At 46.3% G+C, this 20,000-nt stretch overlaps 2 protein-coding genes and 1 pseudogene across 5 annotated transcripts in view; all 3 read right to left on the bottom strand.

Moving 5' to 3' along the window:
- Positions 1-8,761, bottom strand: part of eps8a (EGFR pathway substrate 8a, signaling adaptor) — a 32,000-nt gene extending 23,239 nt beyond the window's left edge. For all 4 annotated transcript variants that reach the window (XM_069720609.1, XM_069720612.1, XM_069720610.1 and 1 more), the window contains exon 1: positions 8,555-8,761. The gene's annotated coding sequence lies outside the window, so the exon portion shown is untranslated. The remainder of the gene's footprint in view (positions 1-8,554) is intronic.
- Positions 8,762-9,565: 804 nt separating this feature from the next.
- dusp16 (dual specificity phosphatase 16) lies at positions 9,566-13,286 on the bottom strand. The gene is made up of 6 exons (XM_069720604.1): positions 12,996-13,286; positions 12,794-12,932; positions 11,924-12,087; positions 11,623-11,782; positions 11,414-11,537; positions 9,566-11,321 (listed from the first exon to the last, which is right to left on the bottom strand). Exons 1-6 carry the CDS (start codon positions 13,257-13,259, stop codon positions 10,235-10,237), a joined length of 1,938 nt encoding a protein of 645 aa, XP_069576705.1. The 5' UTR covers positions 13,260-13,286; the 3' UTR covers positions 9,566-10,234.
- A 386-nt stretch (positions 13,287-13,672) lies between these two features.
- Positions 13,673-17,414, bottom strand: LOC138634037 (uncharacterized protein DKFZp434B061-like; annotated as a pseudogene).
- Between the last annotated feature and the right edge of the window lie 2,586 nt (positions 17,415-20,000).

Here is a 20,000-nt window from a genome sequence, read left to right as displayed (position 1 = left end):
ACACACACACACACTAATATACACAACTACACACACACACACTAATATACACAACTACACACACACACACTAATATACACAACTACACACACACACACACACTAATATACACAACTACACACACACACACACACACTAATATACACAACTACACACACACTACATACACAACTACACACACACACACTACACAACACACACACACACTAATATACACAACTACACACACACACACACTAATATACACAACTACACACACACACACTAATATACACAACTACACACACACACTAATATACACAACTACACACACACACACTAATATACACAACTACACACACACACACTAATATACACAACTACACACACACTAATATACACAACTACACACACACACACTAATATACACAACTACACACACACACACTAATATACACAACTACACACACACACACTAATATACACAACTACACACACACACACTAATATACACAACTACACACACACACGGTTGTCCTGCAGCTTCTTCAGTGAAACGTTCTTTGAAGCGTTTCTCGTCTTCAGACCGTCGTCGGTCTAAATCTTCTCATCGAGTCTATTTTTATTTCAGATCTTCTTCCTGCTGCAGCTTCAAGTCACATTTTACCAATAAAGTTTATTTAAACACAGAATAAAGTTTTTCAAACAACAACAGAAAACTTCAACATTAATAAGACTTTATTTCCTCTAATGTTAAATAATTAAAAGCAGGATTAAGATGAATAATCTTCACACACTGGCAGTAAGTGACATCAGAACATTTCTCATGTTTACACAATGTCGGCCATCTTTGTTTACTGTCTGTGGTTCTGAAAGGAGGCGAGTGTCCGTCCGGATCTAGAGGTCAGAGGTCAGAGGTCAGAGGTCTCGGTCTGAAGAGACGCAGGGTGTTCATCTAACTGTTTTCTGGCTCCATCATGTTCAAGTCTGCTGCACCAGAAAAGAAGAATCACCAAAACCAGCTGATTTCAGAGACGAGGACGTTCAGGTGTTGAAACGAAGCGACAGACACGTTGAAGGAGGAAAGAGGAAGTGGTTCTTTTATTGTGAAGAGGAAGTGGTTCTTTTATTGTGAAGAGGAAGTGGTTCTTTTATTGTTATTGAACTTCCTCCTCTGACTCATTAACTGTTTGTTCTGTTTGACTGAATGAGACTCTGAACTGTTAAATATTAAAATATTAAAGTCCTAAAAACTTAGAAGAAAAAAGGGAAAAGGAGCAAATCTCATGATAATAATATGATATTATTTTAATGTATTGATCCGATCAGGTTCTGATCAGCTAATAAACGGAGGAAACGCCCCGATTGCTGCATTTCCCCCGTTGCTATGGAAACACCACGCCCCAACAGGTCGGTCTGTCCGGACGTCCTGCTGAGTGTTTTCATTGAAATCACATTAAAGTCAGAATTAAGATTTTAAAACTTGACCTCCCTGAATTATCTTTTATTTTCAACAACGACCTTAAACTTAAACTTAAACTTAAACTTAAACGTGATTCTTTGATCTGATCCTGTTTCCTGACTTTAAACCAGAAAGAGAGTTTCATGTTTTCATGTTTAATCTTTTCATGTTTTAATTATTGGCACTAATCGTCCTCCGTACGTTCGTCACCATCGACTCGATTGTTTTTTTCCATTTTACCTCAAACAGTTTAAAAGTCTGTGAAGTTGTAAACCCTGCAGCCAGCGTCGCCGTGGAAACGTTTGGTTTAACAGTCGTATCGATCATGTGATCGGTGTGATTGATTAACTGTCGTCTGCTTCTCTGACAGCATCAAGGCCGCCGCTCAGCAGGGAGCCGCTTCGTTCATCTGTAACCTACATACGGAGCTACGCTACGCTAGCAGCGTCTACATGCTAGTAGTCTCTCTGCTACGCTACGCTAGCCCCTGGTTCTACTCTTTGTGCTAAGCTAAGCTAGCAGTTTCCCCCTGGTTCTACTCTTTGTGCTAAGCTAAGCTAGCAGTTTCCCTGCAGGCTGATGGTCGATGTCAGTGTGATTAATTGAGATGCAGCTTAGTTCTCCGTCCGACCTGCTTTCAGTCTGTTCAACCAACGGCAGCGTTTCACCTGCAGCACCAAGGAGAGGAGGAGGAGGAGGAGGAGGAGGAGGAGGAGGAGGCTAAAAATAATCCACAATAATCCTGAAAGTGCTGAAGTCTTCATTCCTGCTCAGAGGGTCACCGTGGCAACTAAAGAGACGGCCTCATTACTGTAGTGTGGCGTCCTGTTCACACTGTGGGAGGGTGGACAGGTACAACAGAGTACTACAGGGTACTACAGGGTACTACAGGGTACTACAGAGTACTACAGGGTACTACAGGGTACAACAGAGTACTACAGGGTACTACAGGGTCCAACAGAGTACTACGGGTTATAACAGGGTACAACAGAGTACTACAGGGTACAACAGGGTACTACAGGGTACAACAGAGTACTACAGGGTACTACAGGGTCCAACAGAGTACTACGGGTTATAACAGGGTACAACAGAGTACTACAGGGTACAACAGGGTACTACAGAGTACTACATGGTACAACAGGGTACTACAGAGTACTACATGGTATAACAGGGTACTACAGGGTACCACCTGTATTTATCCTCATTTAGACCAACTGTCCCTTTAACAGCAGCAGAACTGAGTGTGAGCAGCTCCTGCTTGCAGAGCATCATGGGTAATCAGACAAACATCATTAGGTCACTATGATGCTCAAGGAAACTTAAAATCGGACAGATTCTCAGGCAGCTTCTGAACTGTCCGTCTCCAGTTTATTCCTGTTTATTTGTTTCCTGCTGAAGTACTCCGACTAACCGGAACATTTGAATGCATCACCTGAAGCTTTGTTTGGTTCGTTGGTGTTCTTCAGACAGATTGAACAGAAAAGTTAAAAGTTATAGAGCTATTAAATTCCTGAAATTAATTATACAAAATGCTGCAGAACTCCATGTTATTTTCTGCTGTTTTTTATACATAAATTAGACATTAAAATGCTTCTTTGTTACATTTTGCTGAACTTCTACTTGCAGTTGAACATGTTTTGATTACGTTATCAACCCCCCGATCGATCCTCCTCCTTCCTCTGATGAGCTGAAAGCGAGCCGACGGTTTCATGACGGTGCTCATCGAGCGACACAGATCCAGTTCAGATGCAGTCGCGGCCGGAACGAGGCCAAACAGCCGTTTACAGACTTCACACCAGAAATAACTCAGCGAGGTCACAGAGGAGGACGAGCGCTTCTCTGGGAAACCTGCTCAACGTCCAGATAAGAACCTCCTGAAAATGAACACGGTCCAATTAAAAGAGGAACTTTTATCAAACGGAGGAATTTAGCTTCTCAGATTTGATGATTTTCTCGTCACAGTTTGGTTTTTGAACATGAATCAACAGCTGTTTTTATCGTTAAACATTTACGTTGTGAAAAACACGCGATGGGGTCTGCGTCTACAAGAATGGGACGTACAAGTCTTTAGCCACTCCCGGAACCAGGCCAGAACCAGTCTAATAACAGTCCCAAACCAAGCCTGAAACCGGGGCCTAGCCTCTGACCTCTGACATCTCTCAACAACGAGTTTGAATCTCGGACATCAACGTTTGAAGCTCGACCTGCGTCCGCTCTGCTGTCGCCTGATTCGCCGATCGGATGATCAAACGAAGACGCAGGTGTTCCTAATGAAGTCCAGCCGAGTGTTTTAACACGACTCGTCCGGGTGAACACGGTGAGCGTCGATACAAAGGCGAACGAACTCACCTGTCCGTCGTCCAGGTGAGTCGGTCAGAACCAACGCGTCTACGTCTGAACAGAAGAACATGTGTGGCGGATTAACGAGGATCTCTGCAGGACCTCGACGTCGTCCGGGATTGACGGTCTAAGCCTCTAATTAGTGACGGACAGGTGGGGGGAGGGGCAGGGGCAGGGCTTGAGGAAACCCTGACCTGACTGAGATCTGCTCAACACGTCAGAACGACCTGATTATAGTTCAACCGTCCGGTGATCAATATTATTATTATTATTATTATTATTATTAATACTTTTATTTTGTATTATTATTTGTCACATTTAACTTTTCATCGATATTGTTCCTTTTATTTTTATATATTATTGTAATCAATTAAATCCTCTGCTGGTTTTATTATTGATTAACTAACTGATCAGGAAAACTTATATTTTCAATATTTTACACCGACGATAATTTCTAAGATTTCTGGTCAAACTTTACATTTTTATTGTCTAAATTTATCCCAATATTATAGCTATATATATATATATATATATGACCCGTCAAAATAAAAGCCTTTAATGATCCAGATTTGAAGTTCTGATCCTTGTTGATCCAGACTTTGAAAGCCAGATTGATTAAAAGTGATTGAACACCATCTGGTTCCCCCAGATGTTATGAATAAATTTCAGAATAAAAGCCGTTTCCTTTAAACTCTTCTTCACTTTCGACTGACAGTTGATCATCTGCAATCAATCAAAATCAATCAAAGCTGAAGTCTAACAGCTCACGTTTCAACAGGAAGTCGTCAGCGAGCAGTGACGCAGACAGGAAGTTATAATGACAACAGGAAGTTAAACTGACAACAGGAAGTTCACACAACATCTGAGCTGCCGAATGAAACATCTTCTGTTGGAGGATTAACAGTCCGTCTGCTCCGCGCTTAAAAAAAACAGTCATGTGACCAGGATCTCTCTCGCACACACACACACACACACACACACACACACACACACACACACACACACACACACACACACACACACACACACGCTTCATCCTGTTGTCTTGTTTTAATACAAACTCAATGATCTGATTTGATCTTCTCATATAAATGTTAAAATGTGCGTGAAAATAATCCCCAAAAAATTTGCGCAGCAGTTGTTAATAACATGATGTCAACAAACTGTTTTTCTTTTCTGTCATTAAAAACTGAAAACAGCAACTTTTCCCATCTGACATTTAATTTTTGGCATTTTTGATTTCAAAAATGTATTTCTGATTAAACGGATTTCTTCATTGAGTTTCTGGTGAAAACAGATCGAGCATGTTTCTGATATTTATGATGAATAACGCCCGTTTCTGTTCAGGTCTGAGGTAGAACAGGTGCGTTGACGAAGCTCCGCCTCCTCATTAACCTAAAAAATCAAACTGCAGCGGACAGCGTGAGAAACTCGACTCCTGATCGGCCCCAGTTTCTCCTTTCAATCCCATAATCCTACATGGGATCCTCCGGCAGATCACGGCAACACCTGGCAGGTACGGTTACATCACACCGTTGTCACGGCAACCACACACACACACACACACACACACACACACAAACAAACAAACAGGGCGGATGACCGGGAGACACCTGATAACAGCAACATCATCTTTCCCTCCGATTTCACATTTCATAAAACACCTGATGAAATAATCAATAATATGAAGCTTTGTGATTAAAACCAGATTTAATTGATTTATTTCTTCTAATATGACGTCAGACCAGACGTTCAAACAAACAACCACCAGGGGATCGAACCGTTTTCCCTCCAGATATCTCGGCTCCGTTTAAAAAGCATGTGAAACTAAAAGGCAGCGAGTCGCAGGGCTGGAAACATCCAGAAATAGTCGTTGGGCTGTCATGAGGTCGACAGCTGGAGGAACGTTTCCCACGGAGACCAACGGAGAACAGATCCAGGACTCTAATCCTCCGCTATCAGTCGGCAAACTGAACACGGCTCCGATTACACAACCGCTCAGATCAAAGGTCCGTCGAGCGCTCGGCCGCACAGCATGTCGTTTTCTAAGAGCCGCCGACCTTTGACCTGCAGCAAACACCCTGCAGAAAAAAAAACACCTGACAGGTACAACAAGAGGATCAGTCATCTGTAGCCGAGCACGCCGAACAGTCGGACATCGGCCAACAGTCGGACGTCACGGCCAACAGTCGGACGTCACAGCCAACAGTCGGGCGTCACTGCCAACAGTCGGACGTCACGGCCAACAGTCGGGCGTCACTGCCAACAGTCGGACGTCACGGCCAACAGTCGGACGTCACAGCCAACAGTCGGACATCACAACCAACAGTCGGGCGTCACTGCCAACAGTCGGACGTCACGGCCAACAGTCGGACGTCACGGCCAACCGTCGGACATCACAACCAACAGTCGGACGTCACGGCCAACAGTCGGACATCGGCCAACAGTCGGACATCGGCCAACAGTCGGACGTCACGGCCAACAGTCGGACATCGGCCAACAGTCGGACGTCACGGCCAACAGTCGGACGTCACGGCCAACAGTCGGGCGTCACTGCCAACAGTCGGACGTCACTGCCAACAGTCGGACGTCACAGCCAACAGTCGGACATCACAACCAACAGTCGGGCGTCACTGCCAACAGTCGGACGTCACGGCCAACAGTCGGACGTCACGGCCAACCGTCGGACATCACAACCAACAGTCGGACGTCACGGCCAACAGTCGGACATCGGCCAACAGTCGGACGTCACGGTCGGACGTCACGGCCAACAGTCGGACGTCGTCCCATGGTCGGACGTCACGGCCAACAGTCGGACGTCGTCCCATGGTCGGACGTCACGGCCAACAGTCGGACGTCGGCCAACGGTTGGACATCGTCCAACAGTCGGGCATCACAGCCAACAGTCGGACATCGGCCAACAATCGGACATCACAGCCAACAGTCGGGCATCGGCCAACAGTTGGACGTCACAACCAACAGTCGGACGTCACAGCCAACAGTCGGACATCGTCCAACAGTCGGGCATCACAGCCAACAGTCGGACATCACAGCCAACAGTCGGACATCGTCCAACAGTCGGGCATCACAGCCAACAGTCGGACATCACAGCCAACAGTCGGACATCGGCCAACAGAGTCAACGACTTCTGTCTGAAACATCAACAAACTGACTGTAGCTCAAAGACACTACAGTAGAAACACTTGTCAGAGTGAAAAACAAAGAAACATTAACATAAACTGTCACTAAACATCAGCCAATCAAAACACAGACATGACCGTCCAATCAGCTACAGACAGAAACACAAAGAGTTTCACAATTACAATGCAAACAAAACAAAAAATGCGCAAATAAACTTGGAAGAGACCAAAATAAACTTGGAAGAGACATGGAGCAACGGCAAAGATACGAGGGAGACTTCAAAGAGACAAAAATGAAGAGTTTAAAAATTAGAGACATAACGAAAGGCACATAAAGATGACGACAAAAAGACGCAGGTGACTTCCAAAAGATGCAAAATGACTTCTCAGCTACGCAGGTGAACCGTCTAACAATCATACATGACACATGGACCTCATCACAGACCACATCCGGTTCCACAGGTAAACCAGGAAACACCTTCACGTGACCGGTCGGCTGTTCTGATACTTTGATCAGCTGACTGACCAGGTGAACTAACCTGAGACCGACTCTGCTCTCAGCGCCAGTTACTGGCCGGGGTCACCGGAGCAGAGCCGACGAGCTGCTGCCGTTAACCGTTTACCTGCCCGCACTGCATCTGCAGCAAACAGCACGAGGCTCCGCGTGACCCATTAACCCAGGTGTGTTATCTCCCACCAAACAGAGCAGAAACCGGCTGCGGTAGAACAATACCGGGAGACCTTCCGGTAACCCCGGCTGGAACAATACGGATGCGTGCTATCTGTGTCAGCCTGACAACCGGCAGCATTCAGGCCAAGACAAACAAAAGGGGCTCCGCGGCACCGGGAGCCGCGGACACACGACCGGGTACCGACGCCTTGACGGGCTGCTGCTCACCGGCCGCCGCTGGGCTCCGGTCTGCCGGTCACTCACAATCATTCCGTTTTTTTCATATTATTTCATATAGAAACCGAGAGTCACAAAACGACGCGTGGAGCTGCACTTCACTTTCCTTAAGGCACATCCCACACAGTACCAAACTCCATTAAATATTCCTATGATTTAAGGGGAACTTGGATCTCAGACCGGATAAAGGCGGGATTCGATCGTAAACGTGTTGTTAAACTGTTGTTAAGGTGTTTGTCATTTCGGTGTAAATAAAAATCCACCACGAGGAGCTGAACGCTAAATAAAAGGATCGGTAAAACTTGTTTTTGGTTCAGACTGCTTGCTCGTTCATTTCTTCGAGAAGGCACTCTGTACAGGGGGAGAGGTGATCAAAGTTTAATCTCAATGATCACAACACGTTTCTGTGTTGTGGGTTCACGCCGGATCGATGACGTCATATCGGCGCTTCAATTAATCCGTGAACTTTGTGTGTGTTTGTCTGTAAAAAAGTTCGTTTAATTTTATGTCATTTTTCCTATGGAGTCTGGTGTAACGGTGCTCTGACCGCAGAGCAGGAGGGCAGATCAAGTTGCCTTCGGTTTGAATTTACATTTTCTGCTTTGGACCGAATCTGCTGATCAGATCCGGATCGGTTCGTTCTTCCCTGACGAGTCCCTCCGGTTCCGGTGTGTTTGTCCCCGGGTGGAATTGAAGCGGGAATGATAACGATTAAAACGGATTTACCTGCAGGTGTGGCTTCATTTAATAATCCGATTCTCGTTAGAAAAACATGGCACAAAACCGCGCGTGCAGCTCCGGTCCAGTCCGGGCGGGTTTCACCGACTCCTCCCGGTGCTGTGGATCCGGCAGACTGACCTCCTGTTCGGCTGCAGGAGCTCCTCGCGGCTCGTTTCCAACTACACACTTTGGATGGTGTTTAAAAGCAGCAGCAGCAGCCTGCTTAGAGGGAGAAGTGAAGCCCGAGCACCGACTGGCAGGCAGGCCGGGTCTGCAGTGACCACGCCCCCTTCAGTATCCAAGGAAAGCTGCAACAAGTGACGTTTTCTGAAGGTTCATAACCTTAATAATAATAATAAACACAATAAATGAAAATAATAATGATGATGATAGAAAAAGTGATAATAACAAAAGAAATAATAATGGCAAGCAATAATGATAATAAATATAACAATAAAAATAATAAAGAATAAATTAAATAAGGAGTAATAATAATAACAATTATACATATATTTAAGAAAAAGTAACAAAATAAAAATTAAGAATCAACAATTGATTTTTGTTCAGTTGAATTTCCTGTTAAAGAGCAATGTCACAATTCTATACTTATATAATGTTTGTATTTATACAATTGATTCTTTTTAAGTTCAGAAGCTGCCTGAGAATCTGTCTGATTTTAAGTTTCCTTCAGTGTCAGTGATCCAGTGATGTTTGTCTGATTACCCATGATGCACTGCAGACAGGGGGCGCTGTGCACTCTTCAAACACCTGCTTCTACCTGAAACTCCCCTGAAGATCGTTCAGGTCCGTCATGTTTTGTGCAGTTTAGCCCCGCCCACTGATATGAACGGGCTGGACAGAATAAAATTTTAATGAAGAAAGTTTCACTGAAGCTGCTGACTCGCTGGAAACTTCCTGTTGACCTGAGGTCAACAGGAAGTTACTGATCAACCTGGCGACAGGTGAATTCGTACCTGCAGAGGAAGAGAAACGTCTCCAACAAACACACCGCCAAAATAAAACTCAAAACTCTTTTATTTCTGTTTTACAGACAATCAACTGATCCGACCTCCAGCAGTCAGATCACCCGTCAGTCCGTCAGTCTCTGTCCGTCCACCTCGGACAGGTGAGGTCACGCTCTCCTCTGATTGGCCGCTGCAGCTCAGAGAGGAGAGGGAGGGGCCACCGAGACGATCGATCGGCAGCTTCCGTTATTCGATCGGATGGTTTGAGTCCAAACGTTCGCTGCAAAACTTCAGTTTCCTCATCAATCAGTTCGTTATTTCATCTCTAAAACATCTTCTCGTGATCTTTAGCTTTATTGTGATATATTCTGAGGAGAGCGGCGCCCTCTGGTGGTCGTATGTTGAACTACTGCTCCAATCAGGGAACAGAAATAAACCTCTATTATTTGAACCGTTTGATTTATTGATTGTTGAGTTTAATTTGTTTTCTACTTTCAGTTTCCTGATTTTATTTCATTTATTCTGCTGATTTTGATCTGAATCTGAAGTTCTGTAACTGAGTTGGATCAGAACTCGACCGTTGTTTTTTTTGGATCAGTTCCAGGTGGTTCATGTGTTGCGTTTCCTCGACCACCTGTGAGGCAGCCGGAAGTGTTTCTGTTCTGGTGTCGGTGCAGCTGCGGTCCGACTGTTGTCCCGGTCCGGTCCGTTCCGGCTGGCCTCAGGACACCTGGATGACCTCCATGCTGCCGGAGAAGCTGGACTGGCTGCCCACCTTCCCCATCTCCTCCCGGCCGTCCGTCATCTCGTCTCCGAACTCCATCTGGCAGCTGCGGCGCTTCAGCTGCTTCTCGAAGCTGCTCTCTTCGTGCCAGCTCCGCCGGGAGTCGCCGCGGTCGCCGGTTCGCTGCCGGCTGCGGCGCCGCACCGCCTCCAGGCCGTGGCAGCCGAACGCCGCGAAGCCGCCGCCGCTGAGGATGGCCGAGGTGGAGTAGAAGCGCGTGGACTCGGAGGAGAGGTACCAGCCGCCGGCCAGAGAGGAGGTGGAGACGGTGACGGGACCCAGCAGGATGTCGGAGTGCCAGCCCTTCAAGGCTCCGCCCTTCAAGGCTCCGCCCCCCGGTCGGGCCAGCTGCTGCTGGCTGCGGGAGAGCCCGAACAGGAAGCTGGTGGCGCTGTCCTCCATGCTGCCGCTGCGGTGCAGCTGGTGGGAGCAGGTGGGGGCGGCGGAGGGAGGTTTGGTGAAGGCGGCGGGGGCCGGCGGCGGCCCTCGCTGCGGGGGCGGGGCCTCGGCCTCCTCCTTGTCGGGACTCTGCTCCGGGGTGGACTGCTCCGACACCTCCTCCACCGGAGAGAACTGACACGGTTTACTGGTCGTCTCCTTGAAGGACGACGTTTTGTAGAAGTCGGCGGCGTCCGAGCCGGCGTGAGGGGCGAACACTCGGTGGGCGGAGCTACCGCCCGGCTCGCCGTACGACTTGATGTCCAATGAGAAGGAGCGCTTCAGCCGGGCGCTGTCCTCCGGCCCGTCGGCCAGCTGCAGGCCGCTCAGCGCCAGCAGACGCTCCTCGGGGGCGTCGGCTAAGAGGCAGGGCAGCTTGAGGGGCTCCGGCAGGGCGGGGTCACCGGGGGCCTCCAGGCGGACCGCGGCCTCCGGGTCCTCCAGACCCACCGGGTCAGCGCCGGGCTCCGGGTGGGGGAGGAGCTTCAGTTTGGTCTCCGGACTCTTGATCTTCTTCTCAAAGTCCAGCAGCTGACCGAGGAAGTTGAAGTTGGGAGAGATGGTCGGACGCTTCTCCTTCACGAACCTGGAGATGACAAAAAGGGGGCGGGGTCAGTAGGGGTGGACTCAGTTGAGGGCGGGGTCAGCAGAGGGTGGAGTCAGTAGCGGGTGGAGTACCTGTAGGCCTCGTCCAAAGACATGTCCATCCTCTTCATGATGTAGGCGATGGCGATGGTGGCGGAGCGGGAGATTCCTGCCAGGCAGTGGACCAGAACCCGGCTGTTGGTCGCTTTGGCCTTCTCTGAAACAGAAATGCAGAGTTCAGACGGCGCCGAGCTGCTTTTTAAAAGCTGACCTTAGCGCGAGGGGGCGGAGTCAGCGCTGACCTATGAACTCCACCGAGCGGTCCAGCCAGGGCAGGATCTTCTCGCAGAACGAGTCGTTGACGGGAACGCGGAGGAAGTGCGAGTCGTGGATGAAGTCCGGTTTGGGGCAGGTGTTGCTGGCGTTCAGGACGTAGACGATGTCGTTCTGCTGCATCAGATCCTGCAGCGTCCAATCAGGGAGGAGATGGGGATCAGGTGACAGGAGGTGAGAATAAACATAAACTGAAGGGTCTACAGGTGTTTTCTGATCATTAATCAGGTTGAGTGTTAAACTAGAACAGAAGAGGTTCTGTTGGGTCACCTTGTTGAGGACGTCCCGCTGGCAGCCCAGGTACAGGTGAGGCAGGATGCGAGTCGGCCCGACGGCGGTGACGGGCAGACAGGGCTGAGAGATGCAGGAGGGAACCAGGAGGGACTTCCCCTCACACAGACCGGGGAACAGGTGGGAGAACCCGCAGAACCCACCTGGACCACAGGAAGTGGAGCGCTTTATTCATTTATTCATTTGGAAAACATCATCAAAAATGAGAACAGGACGAGGTTCTGACAGGACGTGATAATCTCAGATTAACAGTTCAGATTAACACCACTTTAAATAACTGCAGCAGTTAAATCCAACTTTTTTAATGCTTTCATAAATATTTTCAGATAAAACTTTTCCTTCAGTATATTTTTGTGGAGTTTGTTTGTGTTTCTGATGTTTTAAAAAGACTGAACTGATGAAGCAGAACTTCCCTTTAAAGTTTGGGAGCCACTGTGTAAACCTTTTTTTTACAATGAAGGCGGAGCTTCAGAGCAGCATTACATCATCATGATTACATAAAGTGAGCCTCAGAGGGAGGAAGGACTCATGTTATAATATCTCATTTAAACTGATCAACAATATGATCAGTTGTTGATCTGTAACAAGATATACAACCCTTTTATTTTGAAAAGCAGCAGCTGGATCCTGTCTGACGATATTAAGATTCAGCAGGTTGTTTTATTTCAGGACCTGAACAACTTCCTGTTTCATTGTTTAAACTCCGCCCACTTCATGATTGATAAAGTGCTGCTGTCACTCATGAAAAAAAATAATTCAGTTTTAAACTCCTTTAATTTAAATCTCTGACAGTTTATTGATTATCAGAAATAGTTTGACTCCAGATTAGTGGAGGTGGGCGGGACTAACCTGAGAGCAGGTGAACGGAGGGGAAGCTCTTCTCCAGTTTGAGCAGCAGGACGCTGAGGAAGGAGTCCGAGCTCAGAGCGGTCGGTTCTGAAGAGTTCTGGTCGTAGACGACCACTTCCTGATCTCCCTGCAGCTCCAACTAAAACACACAATGATCAACGTCTATTAAAGTGCCCCCCCCCCCCCCCGCCACCCCCTTTACCTTCTTCTTGGCCGAGTGCTGCAGCAGCTCTGTGATCTGGACCTTGTCCTGCTGCAGCCTCCTCTTCATGAGTTTGGAGCAGTTGACGTTGACGGCCTCCAGGATGTGGGAGGAGTTAAAGTCCACGAAGGGCCGGCTGTCGATGAGGACCACCCGGTCCAGCCCGCCCTCCAGCAGGACCACCAGCGCCTCGGGTCCGATGGACTGCACCGCGCCGGGCCTCGGCACCCCGGGTCCGGACCGGGACCCCGAACGCACGGACATGTCTCACCTCCCCCCCCCACCCCCCACCCCCCCACCCCACCCCCTCCCTCCCTGATCGTAGTCCTCGCCCCCCTCGTCCCGTCCAGACGTCCAGACGTCCCGGCCGGTGGTCCGGCTCAGCCTGACGAAGACCTCAGACGACGAAGAGCTGCATGTTGTCGGCCGGGTGTGATGTCATCCTGATGGAGCTTAGCAACGAGATGGGGGGGCTAACCCCCACTAACTATCTGTGTGTGTGTTCAGTCTTAAGTGTGTTTGTGTGAGGGGGCGGGGCTTATTCACTCCACAGCAGGCGTCCTTCCTCCTGATGACATCACTGCACCTTCATCCTCGTCTTCATGATGAACTTTGAACTCTGAAACACAAACAGAAAAAAACATCAGATTCGGTTCAAACTTCAAACTTCAGCTGATTCACGACGTGAAGTCGGCTTCAGGTTCAGCAGCTAAAGGGGAACGTGGAGGGGAACGTTAAGGGGAACGTGGAGGGGAACGCGGAGGGGAACGAGGAGGGGAACGTTAAGGGGAACGTGGAGGGGAACGCGGAGGGGAACGCGGAGGGGAACGTTAAGGGGAACGTGGAGGGGAACGTTAAGGGGAACGTGGAGGGGAACGTGGAGGGGAACGTTAAGGGGAACGTGGAGGGGAACGCGGAGGGGAACGCGGAGGGGAACGTTAGGGGAACGGTAAGGGGAACGTGGAGGGGAACGCGGAGGGGAACGCTAAGGGGAACGCGAAGGGGAACGTTGAGGGGAACGCAGAGGGGAACGCGAAGGGGAACGCTAAGGGGAACGTGGAGGGGAACGTGGAGGGAACGCGGAGGGGAACGTTAAGGGGAACGTGGAGGGAACGCGGAGGGGAACGTTGAGGGGAACGCAGAGGGGAACGCGAAGGGGAACGCTAAGGGGAACGTTGAGGGGAACGCGAAGGGGAACGCTAAGGGGAACGTTGAGGGGAACGCGAAGGGGAACGTTGAGGGGAACGTTGAGGGGAACGCAGAGGGGAACGCGAAGGGGAACGCTAAGGGGAACGCTAAGGGGAACGCGAAGGGGAACGCGAAGGGGAACGTTGAGGGGAACGTTAAGGGGAACGCGGAGGGGAACGCGGAGGGGAACGCGGAGGGGAACGCGGAGGGGAACGTTGAGGGGAACGCGGAGGGGAACGTGGAGGGGAACGCGGAGGGGAACGTTAAGGGGAACGTGGAGGGGAACGTGGAGGGAACGCGGAGGGGAACGTTAAGGGGAACGCGGAGGGGAACGTTAAGGGGAACGTTAAGGGGAACGCGGAGGGGAACGTTGAGGGGAACGTTAAGGGGAACGCGGAGGGGGGAACGCGGGGAACGTTAAGGGGAACGCGGAGGGGAACGCTGGAACGCGGAGGGGAACGCGGAGGGGAACGCGGAGGGGAACGCGGAGGGGAACGTTAAGGGGAACGTGGAGGGGAACGTGGAGGGGAACGTTAAGAGGGGAGGGGACGTTAAGGGGAACGTTAAGGGGAACGTTAAGGGGAACGTTGAGGGGAACGTGAAGGGGAACGCGGAGGGGAACATTGAGGGGAACGCGGAGGGGAACGCGGAGGGGAACGCGAAGGGGAACGCGGAGGGGAACGTTAAGGGGAACGCGGAGGGGAACGTTAAGGGGAACGCGGAGGGGAACGCGAAGGGGAACGCGGAGGGCAACGTTAAGGGGAACGTGGAGGGGAACGTGGAGGGAACGCGGAGGGGAACGTTAAGGGGAACGTGGAGGGAACGCGGAGGGGAACGTTAGGGGGAACGTTAAGGGGAACGCGGAGGGGAACATTGAGGGGAACGCGGAGGGGAACGTTGAGGGGAACGCGAAGGGGAACGCGGAGGGGAACGCTGAGGGGAACGTTGAGGGGAACGCGAAGGGGAACGCGGAGGGGGATGTTGAGGGGAACGCGGAGGGGAACATTGAGGGGAACGCGGAGGGGAACGTTAAGGGGAACGTTGAGGGGAACGTGGAGGGGAACACGGAGGGGAACGTTGAGGGGAACGTGGAGGGGAACGCGGAGGGGAACATTGAGGGGAACGCGGAGGGGAACGCGGAGAGGAACGCGGAGGAGAACGTTAAGGGGAACGTTGAGGGGAACGTGGAGGGGAACGTTGAGGTGAACGCGGAGGGGAACGTTAAGGAGAACGTGGAGGGGAACGCGGAGGGGAACGTTGAGGGGAACGCGGAGGGGAACGTTAAGGGGAACGCGGAGGGGAACGCGAAGGGAAACGCGGAGGGGAAGGTTAAGGGGAACGCGGAGGGGACATTTTTTATAAAACTTTTCTGTTTATTTATTTAATATATTTTAAAATCTTTGAAACATTAAGTGTTTATTAAGGCCGATAATTGCAGTAAGAATCATGAAGTATAATCAATCGAACGTCTTTAAAAGTCAGAAAAGTAAGAAAAATATTCATCAATTTGTTTTGACAGTTTAAAAAATATCCAGTTTACTGACATTTAACATTTAACTGAGAAAAATAATACAAATATTTTTAAACTCCTGAAGAGAAGTTTGTCTTAAAAATTAAAGTAAATTTAATGTGAAACTTTGATGTCAGAAAATAGAAGATTGAATAAACGAACGGTTGTATAAACTGAGGAGTTTTTTAATGTTTAGTTAAAGTAACGTGAATTTTTAAAAACAGCTTTAACTTTAAGGATATTTTTTTTATATTGAAAGATGTTTGGTTTTATTTTAGGGAAGATTAATGGGAAAGAAAAACGATGTTAATGTGATGAAAAGGTGTGTCAACAGTATTTAATGTGTATTTCAATTTAAGAAGTTTCTTCTAACGTTTGTGTTATTAGTTATAGCTGCTGTTTTTTTTAAAGTCTAAATATTAATGTAATAGTCCAAAAAGTTTAAGGAAGTTTGTTGTTGTTTAGGAAGTGATTCATGTAAATGTCCTTTAAACTTTGTTTTTAAGGAAGTTCATTTATCTGAGGTGACAATTATGTAAATAAAAGTTATAACTGATCAGCTGATAAAAACGTGTGTCAACAATATTAACTGAGTATTTAACTATAAAATGAGTTATAATCAAGTTTTAGACATGTTCAGATGTTTATGTTTGAGTTTCTTTTGACATTCATGTTATTAGTTCAACTTTATAACTCGACTTGAAATTAAGGAGTTTGTTTAAGGTGTTTTCAAAAAATTGAAGAAATAATAATCCATTCAAAAGGTTTGAGGAAGCACTCACAGGGACATGAACATTTAATCTGTATTTCTGAGGAAGTCTGTCTTTATTTAAGGGGAAGTTAATGGAAGTGAAAGTTAAAACTTTGACGTCAGCACATAAAAAGTTTTCTGAACAGTTTTTATGGAGTATTTAAATGTAAATAATCCGTTTTAGACGTTTTCAAATGTAATAATAATAATAATTCACCCTTTAAAAGTTTAAGTCTTTATTTATGGGAAGAATAATGGAAGAATAAGAAATAACTTTACTGTCAGGTAATAAAAACGTGTGAACAGAATATAAAAAGTGTTTTAGAGTGAAACATGAGTTTAAATCACTTTGAGACGTTTTCAGTTTTAATAATAATCCGTGTTAAAGTTTTAGGAGGTTCAGTTTAATTTAAAGGAGATTAAAGTTAGAACTTTACTGTCAGGTAGTGAAGAACCGTGTGAACGGCGTCCACCGAGGGTTTAACGGTACCGGAGGACTTGGAGGAGCTCCGGGATGAATCCGGGCGACATTTTCAGAAGTTACGTAGCTGCTTTTTAACGTGAGCTCGCGCTCCTCTGACATTTTGTGTTTCGACCGACTGACCGACTCGTTTCAAACCCGACCGAAAGCTTCGTTTCCCGGCTCCGTTTGAAGCCTCCCTCTCGGTGTTTCCATCGGCCTCACCGGACCAAACTTTAACTTTAGGCCGCCGTTAACGGAACTTTACCCGCCGCCGCTTCAACCTCCAACGACAAATGTCGGTAAACTCACCGTGTGAAAACTCGACGTCAGAGTCCGGCCGGCGGCTCCACCGTCCCGGCGGCTTCCCCGGCGGCCTGTGGCGGGAAGAACCGGGAGGACGGCGGTACGGGAGAAGGCAGGAGCCGTGAAGTCGGAGCCGAAGGCAGCGGAGCGGGACTCGGTCGGTGAAGTCCTGCTGAAGTCCTGCTGAAGTCCTGCTGCTGCCATAAGAGATGAGGTCACCGCGATAAAAATACAAGCATGTCGTCATCGAAGCGCCAGTCAGATGACCTCAACGGCTTCTTAAAGGGGCAGGACGGCGCGAGGCGGCTGGGCCGACACTTAATACCACTGATCTACCGTGTACTATAACATACTGTAAATATATAAAGTACACACTTAATACCACTGATCTACCGTGTACTATAACATACTGTAAATATATAAAGTACACACTTAATACCACTGATCTACCGTGTACTATAACATACTGTACACATATATAATCTACCGTGTACTATAACATACTGTTAATACCACTGATCTACCGTGTACTATAACATACTGTAAATATATAAAGTACACACTTAATACCACTGATCTACTATAACATACTGTGTACACACTTATACCACTGATCTACCGTGTACTAATATATATATAAAGTACACACTTAATACCACTGATCTACCGTGTACTATAACATACTGTAAATATATAAAGTACACACTTAATACCACTGATCTACCGTGTACTATAACATACTGTAAATATATAAAGTACACACTTAATACCACTGATCTACCGTGTACTATAACATACTGTAAATATATAAAGTACACACTTAATACCACTGATCTACCGTGTACTATAACATACTGTAAATATATAAAGTACACACTTAATACCACTGATCTACCGTGTACTATAACATACTGTAAATATATAAAGTACACACTTAATACCACTGATCTACCGTGTACTATAACATACTGTAAATATATAAAGTACACACTTAATACCACTGATCTACCGTGTACTATAACATACTGTAAATATATAAAGTACACACTTAATACCACTGATCTACCGTGTACTATAACATACTGTAAATATATAAAGTACACACTTAATACCACTGATCTACCGTGTACTATAACATACTGTAAATATATAAAGTACACACTTAATACCACTGATCTACCGTGTACTATAACATACTGTAAATATATAAAGTACACACTTAATACCACTGATCTACCGTGTACTATAACATACTGTAAATATATAAAGTACACACTTAATACCACTGATCTACCGTGTACTATAACATACTGTAAATATATAAAGTACACACTTAATACCACTGATCTACCGTGTACTATAACATACTGTAAATATATAAAGTACACACTTAATACCACTGATCTACCGTGTACTATAACATACTGTAAATATATAAAGTACACACTTAATACCACTGATCTACCGTGTACTATAACATACTGTAAATATATAAAGTACACACTTAATACCACTGATCTACCGTGTACTATAACATACTGTAAATATATAAAGTACACACTTAATACCACTGATCTACCGTGTACTACAACATACTGTAAATATATAAAGTACACACTTAATACCACTGATCTACCGTGTACTATAACATACTGTAAATATATAAAGTACACACTTAATACCACTGATCTACCGTGTACTATAACATACTGTAAATATATAAAGTACACACTTAATACCACTGATCTACCGTGTACTATAACATACTGTAAATATATAAAGTACACACTTAGTACCACTGATCTACCGTGTACTACAACATACTGTAAATATATAAAGTACACACTTAATACCACTGATCTACCGTGTACTACAACATACTGTAAATATATAAAGTACACACTTAGTACCACTGATCTATCGTGTACTACAACATACTGTAAATATATAAAGTACACACTTAATACCACTGATCTACCGTGTACTATAACATACTGTAAATATATAAAGTACGCACTTAATATCACTGAATATATAAATATATAAAGTACGCACTTAATATCACTGATCTACCGTGTACTACAACATACTGTAAATATATAAAGTACGCACTTAATACCACTGATCTACCGTGTACTACAACATACTGTAAATATATAAAGTACGCACTTAATACCACTGATCTACCGTGTACTATAACATACTGTAAATATATAAAGTACACACTTAGTACCACTGATCTACCGTGTACTATAACATACTGTAAATATATAAAGTACACACTTAGTACCACTGATCTACCGTGTACTACAACATACTGTAAATATATAAAGTACACACTTAGTACCACTGATCTACCGTGTACTACAACATACTGTAAATATATAAAGTACACACTTAATACCACTGATCTACCGTGTACTATAACATACTGTAAATATATAAAGTACGCACTTAATATCACTGATCTACCGTGTACTACAACATACTGTAAATATATAAAGTACGCACTTAATACCACTGATCTACCGTGTACTACAACATACTGTAAATATATAAAGTACACACTTAGTACCACTGATCTACCGTGTACTACAACATACTGTAAATATATAAAGTACACACTTAATACCACTGATCTACCGTGTACTACAACATACTGTAAATATATAAAGTACACACTTAATACCACTGATCTACCGTGTACTATAACATACTGTAAATATATAAAGTACTTATATATAATTAGCAGTAATGTGCTTCCACACATTCAGGGTTTATTCCAGATTG

This window comes from Brachyistius frenatus, unplaced genomic scaffold, assembly GCF_029030835.1.
Source record: "Brachyistius frenatus isolate BFR_SWC_R1_liver_20210118 unplaced genomic scaffold, ASM2903083v1 Contig_244, whole genome shotgun sequence".
NCBI lineage: Eukaryota > Metazoa > Chordata > Actinopteri > Embiotocidae > Brachyistius > Brachyistius frenatus.
The sequence above is the reverse complement of the archived record's forward strand: the minus strand, read 5'-3'. Positions and strand labels throughout refer to the sequence as shown.